This window comes from Microtus oregoni, unplaced genomic scaffold, assembly GCF_018167655.1.
Source record: "Microtus oregoni isolate MIOR12 unplaced genomic scaffold, Mior012 000015F_ref0000493, whole genome shotgun sequence".
In the NCBI taxonomy this organism is placed as follows: domain Eukaryota; kingdom Metazoa; phylum Chordata; class Mammalia; order Rodentia; family Cricetidae; genus Microtus; species Microtus oregoni.
This window is the reverse complement of record NW_024543074.1, coordinates 28,961,490-28,975,592: the sequence shown is the minus strand read 5'-3', so window position 1 is coordinate 28,975,592 and position 14,103 is coordinate 28,961,490. Positions and strand designations below refer to the sequence as shown.

Genomic DNA, 14,103 nt, shown 5'->3' with positions numbered 1-14,103 from the left:
AGAATCCGGACCCTGCAACTGCCCTCCTCTATTTCCTGCCCTCAACACACAGAATGACTTGCCCTTACTTGTCATGGCGACTATCCAGCTTTATGCCAGCAGTCTCGCGGGGGTTGCTGGGATAGGGACTTTCCCCTCCCATGTGGCCGAACCAAAAAGTTTTGTGCTAGTCCACTGCCACAATTCTGGCTGCAGGTAGCTTTTGGGACCAGGGGGCACCTAGCATCCGAATCCTGAATCTACTTTCCAGCAGGGTGACACGCTTCCCTGAAGACCCGGTAAGTTATTGTCTGAGCCTGATGAGTTCCCGGCTCTCGGTTCGCGTAATTTGAGACTGGAGAGAGTAGTGGGGTTTGGGGGTGGTGGGAAAGTAGGGGGACTCAGCGAGGTGGGGGGAATGGAAGCTTGGCTGGCGGGAAGAACAGCAATGCAATGTTGGATGTGATGAAGATGATGGGGGTACTAGGACCAACCAAAGACCTGAAAAGTAGATCGGGGATTTGGGGACTGCTGAGACGGCCTAAGGGGTTTTCTGTCCGCCACCCCATATACACACTTATCTACTCACTGCTGGATGGTAGAAACCCCAAAAATAACAAGCACAAAGCACTGTGATCCGAGATTTTTCAAAACTCATAGTTTAAGACGTTAGCGCCCATAGCATCCTAATGAAAATTCGGGCGCCATTCCTTAATTAAATCGGGGTGATCCGGGAAGCCCTAGCTGCTAAGGTCCCGCGACTTCCGGACCTTTGTCCGTGGAGTGATTTTTTTTTTTCAGCCGCACCCCAACTCTGCTTGTCGAAGAAAATCCAAAGAAAAACTGTTACTCTAGCTAGTGCAAAGTGTTTGCCCTCGGGGCCCGACCAAACCCTCCCGGTCTGAAAGGCGCGCCGACCCTGTTATTGTTTGGCTCCACATTTGCATTTCTGCCGCTTTTTGGAGCATTTCCGGTTTCTTTTTTTTTTTTTTCGGAGCAGCTCAAAGCTCACTCGACTAGAGGGGGGAGTAGAAATGGGGGAAAATGTATTCTAGGCTGGTGCTTGGGGGGAAATTGCCATCCTCGATCCATCGCGTTTTCTTGGATTAATCGGTTATTGCTTTTGCAAAAGAAGAGGTGTTTATTTATTAGAGTGCGAGGCTAGGTCGTTTGTTCGTGCCGGAAAAACAAATTACCGAGTATCCGGTTTCGGGGTGAGCCATTCCCTTGCCGAACGCATTCCTTACGTCCTGAAAGCGGAAGGGGCTGGCCTTGGCCAGGGGCGCCCGGGGATCCTAAGTGTAGTCTACCAGAACAGGACTCGGCTAGGATAAGCGAATCCCTGGTCCTGCGCCTTCAATCTTTGGAGCAGTTTCTAGTCACACACCAGACATTGTGGGTGTCTTTTTTTTTTTTCCTTTTTCTTTTTATTTATTTGTTTTGGGTAGAAGTAGTATTTCCACACAGCACTTGGGAAAGGGACTAGAATAAGTGAACAATTGAAAGACCCGGAAGAAAAGGGTTGGGTTTTTTCTTCTTCTCTTTTTTTTTATTTTTTTTTTTATTTTTTTTATTTTTGTGGCTTCAGTGAAGGGTACCCAAGTAAGTGACTGTTAGGCCGGACAATCCCAGCGGCCCAAGGTTTGTTATGCAGATGGCCTCTCTGGTAATCTCTTGAATGGACTCTCCTCAGAATGTGAAAAGATCTCAGTCCACAGCAAAAATGTGACCCTGAGCCCCTCCCTTACAAACGTAGATCTATGTAAATTTTGTTTACTTTTTTTTAACAAAGGTCTTCAGTTTCCTTGAATAATTTAGTGCAAGGGGGTTGGGGGTGAAGGATGGGTAGTATATTGCCTATAATTTATGCTTAAATCTTAAGAAGTTTATTTATGACCGTGTAATAGAAATGCCGTTCAAGTAAATGTTAGTAGTATTGGAGCCAGGTTAGACAGGATGCTGCTAGCTAGCCTTTCCCAGCGGTGGGGAGGCAGAGGCTGACAGGTATCTGAGTTCGGGGCCAGCCTGGTCTCTGGAGTAAGATCCCAGACAGCTGGGGCTATGCAGTGGAACGCTATCTCGAAAAGAAAAAGGAACTGAGTGTGTTAATATTTGGCAGAGGCACGGGACTTGGTTACATGGCAGCAGCCGGAAGTAGGATCTCAACTTCCAGACCAGAGTCTGATACTACAGGGAGTTCAAGATCAGCCTGTGCGATACATTGAGACTCTGTCTTTAAAAAACAAAACACTTGTGAGGTAGAGAGGGGGAGGAACTGAAGTTCACGGTCATCCTTGGCTCTGTAGTTCTAGACCAATTTGGGATGAGTTAGACAGTGTCTCAAAAAAAAAAAAAGTTCGGGGCCTAGAGAGTTGGATCAGAAGTTGAGAGCACTGGTTGCTCTTCCAGGGAACCTGGGTTCAATTCCCAGCACCCACATGGCAGCTCACAACTGTCTGTAACTCCCATTCCAGTGGTTCCAACACCCTCACACAGACATACATGCAGGTAAAACACCAATGTACCTAAAATGAGTAAGTTAATTTTTTTAAGTGCAAAAATTAACATATGTTATCAAATCCCACATTTACACTGAAAAAGATCAATGCAGGCATACATGATGTCAGTGCCTGTAGTGCCAGAACTCCCAGGATTCTGAGGCCAGGACAGCCAGTTACACGGGGAAGCCCAAAACACACACACACACACACACACACAAAGGAAAAAGAAAAGAGAAAGAAAACCATCCTGGGCTATATGGCAAAACCTTGTCTCAGGTAAACCAAACAGCTTGAGGTGTATGTGGTAGAGTATTTCACCTAGCGTACCCAGAACCACAAAACACAAGATGATGAGTCAGTCCATCTTGACCAAATGTGATTTGTCTATAGATATCAGACAACAGTGGCTAGCTACACCTTGTCCTTTTCCCTTCCTCTATTTCTGTTATATTCATGGTGTGGAACGATCCTCACAGTGCCTAGAATCCAGCCCTCTGGCAGTTGAGGCGTCCAGGAATGGATTTAAGGCAGCCTACAGCACATTGTGAGACTCTCTCAAGACAGGGGCAAGGAATAAATTCCAAAAGTGAGGTATTCCAAGTTGCTACAAAGTGATGACTCACTAGGGAAAGTCACCTTGGAAGGGACCAGAGTAACTTTGACTCCTTAGTATTAACTTGGTGCTGTTACAGACCTAAATGTTAAACTGGCAAACTTTTAGGAGGGAAAGTTAGTAACATCTTTACATGTTGTTGCTTTGGTTTTGGTGTGTTGTTTTGTTGCTTATTTTTTGTCTTTGGCTGTTAGAATGAACCAAGTCTTTGTCTTGGTGCTGGAGAGAGAGGGTTATGGAGCTACTTGAAAATTTGCCAAAGCCAGGAGGCAGGCGGATCTCTGTGAGTTTGAGTCCAGACTGGTCTACAAAAGCTAGTTCCAGAACAGTCTTCAAAGCGATAGAGAAACCCTGTCTTGAAGAAGAAAAAAGAAAATTTGCCAAACAAACAGTTAACATATTCTCTTGTTTCCACATTTTCCTTACATAAACAATGGCTGAACTCTCTCTCCCTCGCCCTCCTGTTTAATAAAGCTAAAACCTTCTCTGGTGGTCAGCCATAGTCCCATCGACTCTGTTCCTTAGACTTTCACGGGTTCTGTGAATTTTTGCTCTCACTTACTGTCTTTCATGCATGTTCATATACATGTTTATAAAAATAAGTAGTCTTACTGGACTGTGTACACAACTTTAGTCCCAGCACTTGGAAGGCAGAGGCAGATGGATCTCTGTGAGTTCCGGTCCAACCTGATCGACAAAGCAAGTTCTAGGATAGCCAGGGCTCACAGAGGGATCCTGTCTTGAAAACCCCCAAAAAAAAAGAAGAAAAAAAATTTCTAAACTTAGGGAACTACAGGAGAAGAACTGCCATGTAACCAGGCTACAAAAACTGTCTCAAAATAGAAAATAAATGTAAATTAAAAATAATGGTTTGCTTTTTATTATATGTTGCTGGGGGGGGGTGTGCACGAACATGAATTTTTGGGTAATCACATTTGGTAGAAAGTGCCTTTTCCGAGCCGGGCGGTGGTGGCGCACGCCTTTAATCCCAGCACTCGGGAGGCAGAGGCAGGCGGATCTCTGTGAGTTCGAGACCAGCCTGGTCTACAGAGCTAGTTCCAGGACAGGCTCCAAAGCCACAGAGAAACCCTGTCTCGAAAAAACAAAAAAAAAAAAGTGCCTTTTCCGGTCACAGAACCATCATTTTCTGATTAACATAAACTGTTTGTCTGCAGATTGTATTTTTCACCCAGTAGGTTTCTTTTTTTAAAAAAAAAAAAATATTTATTTATTATGTATACAATATTCTGTCTGTATGCCTGAAGGCCAGAAGAGGGCGCCAGACCTCTTTACAGATGGTTGTGAGCCACCATGTGGTTGCTGGGAATTGAACTCAGGACCTTTGGAAGAGCAGGCAATGCTCTTAACCACTGAGCCATCTCTCCAGCCCCACTCAGTAGGTTTCTGAAGCATTTTTCAAAGCATGTTTTATTGCATTCCCCACCAACGGTTCCCATTGTGGTTTCTCCTAGCTCCACGAGCAGAAGAACGCTGATACGAGTGCTTTTTGGCACAGGGCTCCTGCCGTCTGGGTCAACTTTTCTAGGAAGTGTACCTAGAAGTGGTTTTGCTGAGTGGTGAGATGTGTGCTTTAAGCCATCTCTGGCACTGCCTTGTTACTCTTAGAACCAACAATGTATCCCTGCCCTTTTCTCCCCAGTACTGGGAGTGAACCCTGCTGATTCCTATATATATATATGTATGTATGTATGTATGTATGTACATATATGTGTCTATATATATGTATATATACATATATGTGTGTGTATATATATATATGGGGTTTTTTTACTGGTAGAGTTTTTTTTCATGCGCGCACACGTGCACACCTCTAGCTGTGAGCCACCTGATGCAGACTGGTTCTGGAAATTGAACTCAGGTCCTCGCAAGAGCAGCAAGCACTCTTAACCACTGAGCCTTCTCCCCAGCCCCGCGAGAGAAACATGAGGAGAATAATTTTGTTCTGACTTGTTTGCTTTGGTTTGGCGGTTGTCAGGTTGCCATAGACAAGCCTTGAACCCTCCTCTCCTGGCCATCCTGCCTCAGCCTTCTGAGTGCTGGCGTCCCAGGTGTGTGTCACTACACCAGCTGTCCCCTACAAGCTTGAAGATCCAGGATAAATGGTTTAATTCTCTTAATTCTTCCTCCATCTGTTAATAGCTACCTGCCTGGCTTTCTGAGGATCAAATGAGATGAGCCCCTGAAAGTAGCAGGCCCTTCGAGGTTTATTGCCTTCCTGCTCAGCATTTTCCCAAACGCCTAACCTCCCTGACCATTTGGCTTGATAAAATCTTGATACCATGGCTTCCTCCTCAGTCCTTCTCAGAGGGGTCTGCTCTTTCTGTTTGTCTTGTGGTTTTGTTTTTTGAGATGGGGTTTCTCTGTGTAGCTCCTGCTCTGTAGACCAGGCTGTCCTCGAACTCACAGAGATCCACTATCAAAGGAGATACTGAAAACATAATTACTACTAATAACATGGTTGATAGAGTGTGTCTATGTGACAATCTCCACGGGAGACTGAGCCGTTGGACCGCTAGCCCAGCACACACACATATACCACAGAGCTCCTTGAAGGTGAATTTGATGAATGGGGAGCGGAGCAGTTAGTACCACAGGAGCCCCGCTAGCTCATAGAACGAATGAGGCAGTCATATTAACATTGCTGACTCTTAACATGCCCAGTGTTTGTCTCCATTTACATGCACGCGCGTGGGCGTAAATGACCCGGGGCCAGGATGAGGGGGCCCTAACCTAGGGCTTTACAAGCTAGGTAAATTGTCTACCACTGAGCTCCGCCCCAAGGCCCGATCTCAAGTAAATGAACAAAACAGATGGAGTCTTATAGTAAGATTGAGATGTCTGATTCCGAACCCCTGGCTTCTGAAGGGGCTCTGGGCCTCCCTCGCCCCTTTCCATGGCCTCCTCAGTCCTCGGAATGAAGGGGTGATGGTGCCCCCACCTTTGCTTTCATCAACAAAGGCCTGCCCTAACTGATGGCAGGAGAGCTGCGGATGAACTAGGTTGTGGGAAGCCATCTTTAATAAGCGCTCACTCATTTTGCCTTCCACATCCTGGGCAGGTGTGACTATCAAGACAGTATAAGATAACCCTACTGAAGAGAGTTCTCACACTCCTAAGTGAATGGGAAAGTGCTCAGTCTACATCAAAGTGAAGGAAGATTGTAATCAGTACTCACAGCACTTGTCCAGGAGTGTGGGGGGGGGGGGGGGTCTGATGTCCCGGGGGCTAGCCAGAGGGCCCTACTAGCTAGTCCAGACTCCTGCGTTTAAATCCCCAGAACTCACCTTGTGGAAGGGGAAAACCAAATCCTGCAGGTTGCGCTGTGATCGTCACACTCGACTTGGCAGGCAGACAAGTACACTCACAACAAATAAGTAAATGTTTAAATAAGGAAGTAATTTCTTACGGGTAGCCTAGAGGGGTTATTTGAAAGCCAGCCCGGGAGAAAGTGAGGTAATAGCTGCCTGGCTGAGGGTGGTGAAGATCGAGAGAAAGGACGGACCGCAGAGCTTAAGCTTGCTGAAAAATGTCCTGGTGTGGCTTGAGGAGATTGGCTGGCTGGCTGTGGTTGAGCATTCCTGAAGAGCCTACCTCATAGCCGTAGGAAGAATAAAAACAGGAATTCGCTCTTGTAGAAGGAAGCACCCTGATTGAGCTGGGGAAGTGCTGATTAGAACCCAGAGAGAAGGCTCTAGGGAAATTGCTGAGTCTTCAGGAATTTGTAAGGGGTTGAGGAGCTGTCCCGCGGGGAACAGGTGTTGGGGGGAGTCAGGGAGGTGTCCTTCCCAAAGGGAAAGGGGGGTTGTGGGGACGGAAAGTGCCTCCTTAAAGAGGTGTAGGGTTAGAGAATCTGATAAGAAGTCAGGCCAGGGCTGCGGCAAGGCAACCTGAGAACAGACAGAAGAGCTGCTCCGGGAGGGAGTGGTGTCCCCTGGCAGACCATCCTCACTTTATTCTCACAGAAGCCTGACTTGACTTCTTGGGTGCTTCAATGGAGGAGCCACAGTCAGACCTCAGCATCGAGCCCCCTCTGAGTCAGGAGACATTTTCAGACTTGTGGAACCTGTGAGTGGATCTTATGGGGCCCCTAAAGTGCACCAACCCCCACCCCCATCATCCCCTAATTCAAACACCCTATCCCCTAGTGAAGGCCTATGAGAAGCAAAAACAGTAGTGTTTTTTTGGTTTTTTGAGACAGGGTTTCTCTGTGGTTTTGGAGCCTGTCCTGGAACTAGCTCTTGTAGACCAGGCTGGTCTCGAACTCACAGAGATCCACCTGCCTCTGCCTCCCGAGTGCTGGGATTAAAGGCGTGCGCCACCACCGCCTGGCAAAAAAAACAGTAGTGTTAAAACAAGGTGTGGTACAAAAAAAAAGTGTGCTTGTGTACATGTTATATATACATGTATACATAAACACATATCTGGACTGGGCAGTGGTGGCTCACATCTTTAATCCTAGCACTTGGGAGGCAGAGGCAAGTGGCCAGCCTGATCTACAAAGCGAGTTCCAGGAAAGGGGGAGACTGTTACACAGAGAAACCCTATCTAGAGGGTAGGGGGACAAAGTATGCTATTGGGTGCCTATAATCCCTGTATTTGGGAGGTGGAGGCTGGAGCATCTAAAGTTTGAGGCCAGCCTGGGATAAGCAAGATCCTATCTCCACAAACAGGAGGTCAGTGGTGCTAACTCTTTGCTCTTGTCTTGCAGACTTCCTCCAAACAATGTTCTGGTAAGAACTAGGCCAGAAAGGGACTGAGGGTTTGGCGGGCTGGTCTGATGGAAGACTGAGAACACAGTATTGAGGTTCTTCTTTGGCCCATCCACAGTCCACATCGCTGTCAGTTGATGCCATGGAAGATCTGTTCCTGTCCCAGGATGTTGCAAACTGGTTAGAAGAGCCAAATGAAGGCCCCCAAATGTCAGCAGCAGCTTCTACAGCAGAGGACCCTGTCACTGAGGCCCCTGCACCGGTGACCCCTGCACCAGTCACTTCCTGGCCCCTCTCATCTTCTGTCCCGTCCCAAAAAACCTACCAGGGCGAATATGGTTTTCGCCTGGGCTTCCTGCACTCAGGGACGGCCAAATCTGTCACCTGCACGGTCAGTGTCCCTGAGAAGTTGACTTCCATGTGACCTTTCAATGCCTGTTTTTTTCTGTCTAGATTTTGGGGTTCCTCTTTAGCCCGTGGACTTTGATGTATGTCTCAGAGTTTAATTTCCCCCTGAACCTTTGGTTTTCCTCCTCCTCCTCCTCGCCTCAGCATCTCTCCAGGGGACATGGAACTTTCTTTTCCTCGCATTCCTTTCTTGGCTTTTGAAAATAATCCTCTGAATCTAGGCGCAGTGGCATATGACCTAGTCCCAGCTGCTTGAGAGGTTGAGGCAGGATTGCTTAAGGCCAGCCTGGGCAGCATAGCATGACTCCTTTTCACAAACAAAAACAGTCCAGTGGGATGACACACACCTCTAACTTCAGTGCTGGGGAAGCTAAGACAGAAGGAACAAAAATTCAAGGGCATCCTTGGCTACATAGTAAGATTCCTCTCTCAAGAAAAGAAAAGGGAAAGCCGGGCGATGGTGGCGCACGCCTTTAATCCCAGCACTCGGGAGGCAGAGGCAGGCGGATCTCTGTGAGTTCGAGACCTGCCTGGTCTACAGAGCTAGTTCCAGGACAGGCTCCAAAGCCACAGAGAAACCCTGTCTTGAAAAACAAAAATAAATAAATAAAATAAAATAAAAAGAAAGAAAAGAAAAGGGGGGCTGGAGAGATGGCTCAGAGGTTAAGAGCACTGGCTGCTCTTCCAGAGGTCCTGAGTTCAATTCCCAGCAACCACATGGTGGCTCACAACCATCTGTAATGAGATCTGGTGCCTCTTCTGGTGTGTATATGTTAACAGAACATTGTATGCATAATAAATAAATCTTTAAAAAAAGAGAGAGAGAGAAAAGAAAAGGGGAGGCCGGCGCAGGCATTTAATCCCAGCACTTGGGAGACAGAGGTAGGCGGATCTCTGAGTTCGAGGACAGCCTGATCTGAGTTCTAGAACAGCCAGGGCTGCAAGAAATCCTATCATTGCTGGCTGCTCTCCCACAATGTCCCACGATACCTGGCATTCAGTGCCTGCTTGGCAGTGTTTTTCATGACATCCCCACTGTGACCCTTGCTCCTGAGTTGGCTTGTCCCCTGACCTCCGGTTCTTTCTCCTCTCTTACAGTACTCCCCTTCCCTCAATAAGCTATTCTGCCAGCTGGCAAAAACATGTCCTGTGCAGTTGTGGGTCAGCTCCACACCTCCTCCTGGCACCCGTGTCCGTGCCATGGCCATCTACAAGAAGTCACAGCACATGACAGAAGTCGTTAGGCGCTGCCCCCACCATGAGCGCTGCTCCGATGGTGATGGTGAGTACCCAGGGCAGGCTCTGGGATTAGAATTGGTTGCCTAGAGTCTCCCAGCCTCTAACCTTCTTGGTTGATCTTAGGTTTGGCTCCCCCTCAGCATCTCATCCGAGTGGAAGGAAACTTGCGAGCCGAGTATCTGGATGACAGGCAGACTTTCCGGCACAGTGTGGTGGTGCCATATGAGCCACCGGAGGTCTGTTGTTCGGTTTGGTTTGGTTTGATTTCTACTAGCCCAGACTGATGTTGACCTTGCAGCAACCTTCCTGCCTCAGGCTCCTGAATACTGGCCTCTAGGCATGAACTACCATGCCCAGCCTGAGGTTTACTTGAACAAGAGGGTCTCTGGGAGAAGAGAACAGAAGGGGGTTGTTGGTGGCCACCCGGGTGGGAGGTGGAGAGTCTGGGGTACAACCCAGAGCCTCACACACGCTAGGCAAGTGGTGTACCCTATCTCCAGCCCACTTGCTTCCCATCCAGCACCCTGCTTCTCCAGGAGGCATGCAGAGCAGGTGGGGTGTCCCTACTGTTCAGCTAAAACTGAGGCTTCCTGGTTGCTTCAGGTCGCCTGTGGTGGGATCGGGAGTGGCTTCACCTGGGTCCTGTGTCCTCCCCCAGGTCGGCTCTGACTGTACCACCATCCACTACAACTATATGTGTAATAGCTCCTGCATGGGGGGCATGAACCGCCGGCCCATCCTCACCATTATCACACTGGAAGACCCCAGGTAGGAAGCCATATGCTATGTCATGCTAGCGTGTTGCTCCCAGCCTCTGCCTTTCTCGGTTCCATGGGCCCCACCCACTGCCACACGCCTAGCCCTCTTTAGGTCTTCCTCTGTTTGCATGAATGAAGTGTCCCTCCTCTGTTCCCTCTCTGACTTGGGGACTTCACTTATCTGCGGCTTCGATGTCCTGGAGCTTTGACTCCAGAAAGGATAAAAGTACTTGGGAGCAGGCAATGGGGAGGTGGGGGTGAGGGGGCTAACATCAGAACAGGACCAATTTTTCCACCGTCCTGTGCTTCCCCCTTCTTATCCTGGGTAGTGGGAACCTGCTGGGACGGAACAGCTTTGAGGTTCGTGTTTGTGCCTGTCCTGGGAGAGACCGTCGTACAGAGGAAGAAAATTTCCGGAAAAAGGGAGAGCCTCGTCCAGAACTGCCACTGGGAAGTTCTAAGAGAGGTGAGCAGGCAGGACAGAGAAGGTGGAGGAGGAGGTTCAGCTGCTCCCCAAATTCACTCTCTTGCCTCTGCTTTCCTTTTTTGCAGTGCTGCCCACCAACATAAGCTCCTCTCCCCAGCCAAAGAAGAAACCACTTGATGGAGAATATTTCACCCTTAAGGTACCAAGGTTGGGAGAGTCGCATAACGAAGACAAGGTGTATCCACTATTGCCTTTATTGATGTCTCTTGCGTGTATCAAGCAAGTACTGTTGCCAGGTTAAAGTTCTAAGTCTAGCACACAAAATGCTATTTCTCTTTAGCTCTTTGTCTCTAGCTAGTATATGGCCTTAGCTTCAGACCATATACTCGGTGGGCAGCATGCCTCGGAGACAGTGGGTCTTGGTGTACCTAACTTGAGAACACCAACTTAGATCATAATACAGGTAGGTGCTCCTCTACCTAAGATGAGAACACGTCCTGGCAAACTCGTTGTAAGTTGAAAATACCTTATGTCAAAAACGCGTTTAGAGCCAGACATGGTTGGCACATACTTTCAGAACTGAGGAAGGAGGCTACAGATTTGAAACTTGCAGAAAAACATAATCAAGCTGGGAAGTGGTGGCGCACACCTTTAATCCCAGCACTCGGGAGGCAGAGGCAGGCAGATCTCTGTGAGTTTGAGACCAACCTGGTCGACAAGAGCTAGTTCCAGGACAGGCTCCAAAGCTACAGTGAAACCCTGTCGAGAGAGAGACAGAGAGAGAAACCAAAACAAGGACATTTGGGTTTAAGGTCACAACTCGGTTTCAGGATACATGCCTAGCACGCACCAGGCCCTGAATTCTCAGTGGCACACAGGGTGCATTTAATTCACCTAACTGACTGGACTCCACAGCTCAGCAACATAGTGCATTTCCCAGACTGAATTTCCCCTCTTGATCGTGCTGTTGAGAGCTGTGCCTTTCTGTCCATCGTCAGCATCAATAGAGCATCCTACTTGTGTTATCGCTAACTGGAAAAGACCCAAATTTGATACACACTTTCTACTGAATACCTGTTGCTTTCACCCCATCATAAAGTCCCCCCAACAACTGTAAGTCATGCCATCTTAAGTTGGGGGCCAGCTATCAGAAAGGTGTTAACAGCAGGGAAGGGGTTCTGTGACTTTGCCCAATACTTCTGTTCCCTCCACCCTTGTTGCAGATCCGTGGTCGTGAACGCTTCAAGATGTTCTCAGAGCTGAATGAGGCCTTAGAATTAAAGGATGCTCAGGATGCAAATGGGTCAGGAGACAGCAGGGCTCACTCCAGGTGAGTGACCTGGGTCAGCTCCCAGCTGTGGTACCCTTACCCTGACCTTTCCTAACAGCGGACCCATTCTGCTGGCTGAGAGTGGCTGTTTGGGGGTCTGAGGTTACTTGAGACCCTGCCAAGTGCTAATGGGCCCTGTGAGGCCTGCTTATCCCCCAGTTCAGGCTCCATTTCCTCAGAAAGCGTGATGAGGGACAAGGTATCATGGTCCTGTCACCTCATCAGTAAGGAAGGCAGAGGTGGAATTTGACCTTTGAAGCCTTCACATGCGCGCGCGCGTACACACACACACAAGTTCCAGGCCAGCTAGGGCTACATAGCAAGACCCGATCTCATGGTGGGGGATAGGGATGTGGAATTAGGGTGTAGTGAAAGGTAGATTCTCATTTTTACAGCCTCCAGCCTTGCCCAAGGAGAAAAGCCCAGGCTGCTGCCTCCTGTCACACTGGCTCCCTCCTCCCCTCTGTCTTCCTACAGCTACCTGAAGTCCAAGAAGGGCCAGTCAACCTCCCGTCATAAAAAACTAATGATCAAGAGAGAGGGGCCTGACTCAGACTGACATCCTCCGCCTCCTGTCCCCGTCAGCAACCTCTCATCCCCTTCCTCCTTTCCTGCCATTTTGTAACTTGGGTGCTTGGGTTAATCCGGTCATCACCGGTATCTGGGGAGGGTAGTGGGAATACCAGCTCAGCTTTTAGGATTCTGACCATGAGAGTCTTGAAGAGAGGAAGAAAACTCTTGGTGGGGTTGGAGCTTGCAGTTGGCCATGTGCTTGGCTGTGTACAGTGGTGAGGCCCCGCCCAGTTCTGAGTTTACTTTCTCCCAACTTGAACAACTGCATCTATAAAATGCAGATCAGCCTGTCTGCTCCTCAGGGTTTGTTGTGATACTTGTCCCTTCCAGACCTTTTTATTACCTTGTGGCTGGGACACCTGTTGGGGGATGGGTTGGTAGTTGCCAGGTCTCTGCTGGCCCAGCGAAATCCTATCCAGCCACTTGTTGGACCCTGGCACCTAAAATGAAATCTCACCCCACCCTCCACCCTGTAAGATTCTATCTTGGGCTCTCATAGGGTCTGTATCCACCAAGACCCGTGTTCTTTCCACCCTTGGTTCAGGATCAGTTTCTCTGAACTCTGCCTGGCCTTTGTGCATTTACCACCACCCCCTTTCCCTTTTTATACCCCCTTTTATATATCGATCTCTTATTTTACAATAAATTTTTTTGTTATCACTTGTTTGTCTTTTGAGAGGTTGATACCAGCCTAGGCTACCTGGGTCTCCGGGTTACAGGGATAAGTTTGGGAGGCAGCCACCGGAGTCCAGACAGTGATAGAGTTCTGGGGTTCCAGAAGAGGAACAAAGCTGGGGACTGGGTCAGTCTGTGGGCTGCATGACAATAAGGGAGAAGGGTGACTCCATTCATAACTTGGGAACCAACTGTCCCTCCTCCCTCCTGCCAGGGCTGGCACAGAGTCCTCACCCACCCCTACTTCTAGGGTTGGGCTGCTGCTGTCCTCTGGGCGGCCTCTCACGGAGGATTACTGGATTTAAATGTCTGATTTAGCAAGCCTGAGCCTCTGGAGTGGCCATCTGCTCCACGGGAAAGAATTGGGGTGCCTGGGTTCCATGAGGAAGGGGGTAGCTGTCCCTGGATGAAGAGACCAGTGGGACGCCTGCCAGCTGGGGTCCCAGGAAACTGGGGGCAGTTAAGGTGAGGTTTGGGGCCTTCCCAGCATCCCCACATCCTGGGCCTTGGGCCAGGCAATTGAATGAATTGAAGCTTTGCACTTTGCCAGGAAATCCTTTGAAAGGGCTTCTTGGGGTAGGGAGGAGAGTCAGAGTTGGGGAGCCCAACACCCTTTTACCCACCCTGTTCTTTAGTGCTGCTGGCTCCCAGGGAGGGGGGCTAGGCCAAGCTCTCCCCATAGCCTGCTGTTGCCTGAGCCAACAGTCGGTGAGCACGTGGCTTGGCCTTGTCTCTTGGTAATGGAGAAAGGGGTACTGAGGTCCAGAGGGACTCTGGGGCCACTGTCCCCTGCCTGTCAGCCAGGTTTGAAGTGCCAGTGGGGGTCCTGTGCCTGCCCAGGGTCCTGTACAGCTTGGAAGGAACCTGGAA

General features: G+C 49.0%; 1 protein-coding gene across 2 annotated transcripts; it reads left to right on the top strand.

Annotated features, from left to right (window-relative positions):
• The first annotated feature begins 134 nt into the window (after window positions 1-134).
• On the top strand, window positions 135-13,205 carry Tp53 (tumor protein p53). Of its 2 annotated transcripts, none has more exons than XM_041664597.1 (11): window positions 135-278; window positions 7,077-7,179; window positions 7,823-7,844; window positions 7,942-8,214; window positions 9,330-9,513; window positions 9,594-9,706; window positions 10,129-10,238; window positions 10,558-10,694; window positions 10,781-10,854; window positions 11,879-11,985; window positions 12,463-13,205. In XM_041664597.1, exons 2-11 carry the CDS (start codon window positions 7,106-7,108, stop codon window positions 12,542-12,544), a joined length of 1,176 nt encoding a protein of 391 aa, XP_041520531.1. In that variant the 5' UTR covers window positions 135-278; window positions 7,077-7,105; the 3' UTR covers window positions 12,545-13,205. The 2 variants fall into 2 exon arrangements, with proteins under 2 accessions (XP_041520531.1, XP_041520530.1); XM_041664596.1 differs by having other exon boundaries at window positions 12,381-13,205.
• Window positions 13,206-14,103: the final 898 nt, after the last annotated feature.

What these genes read in the sequence shown, in the direction of transcription:
- Tp53 (XM_041664596.1), top strand. Translation starts at nt 7,106, where the DNA reads ATGGAGGAGCCACAGTCAGACCTCAGCATCGAGCCCCCTCTGAGTCAG. An exon ending in TTCCTCCAAACAATGTTCTG is followed by an intron (nt 7,845 to 7,941) that starts GTAAGAACTAGG and finishes GCCCATCCACAG; the next exon opens with TCCACATCGCTGTCAGTTGA. An exon ending in ACTGGGAAGTTCTAAGAGAG is followed by an intron (nt 10,695 to 10,780) that starts GTGAGCAGGCAG and finishes CCTTTTTTGCAG; the next exon opens with TGCTGCCCACCAACATAAGC.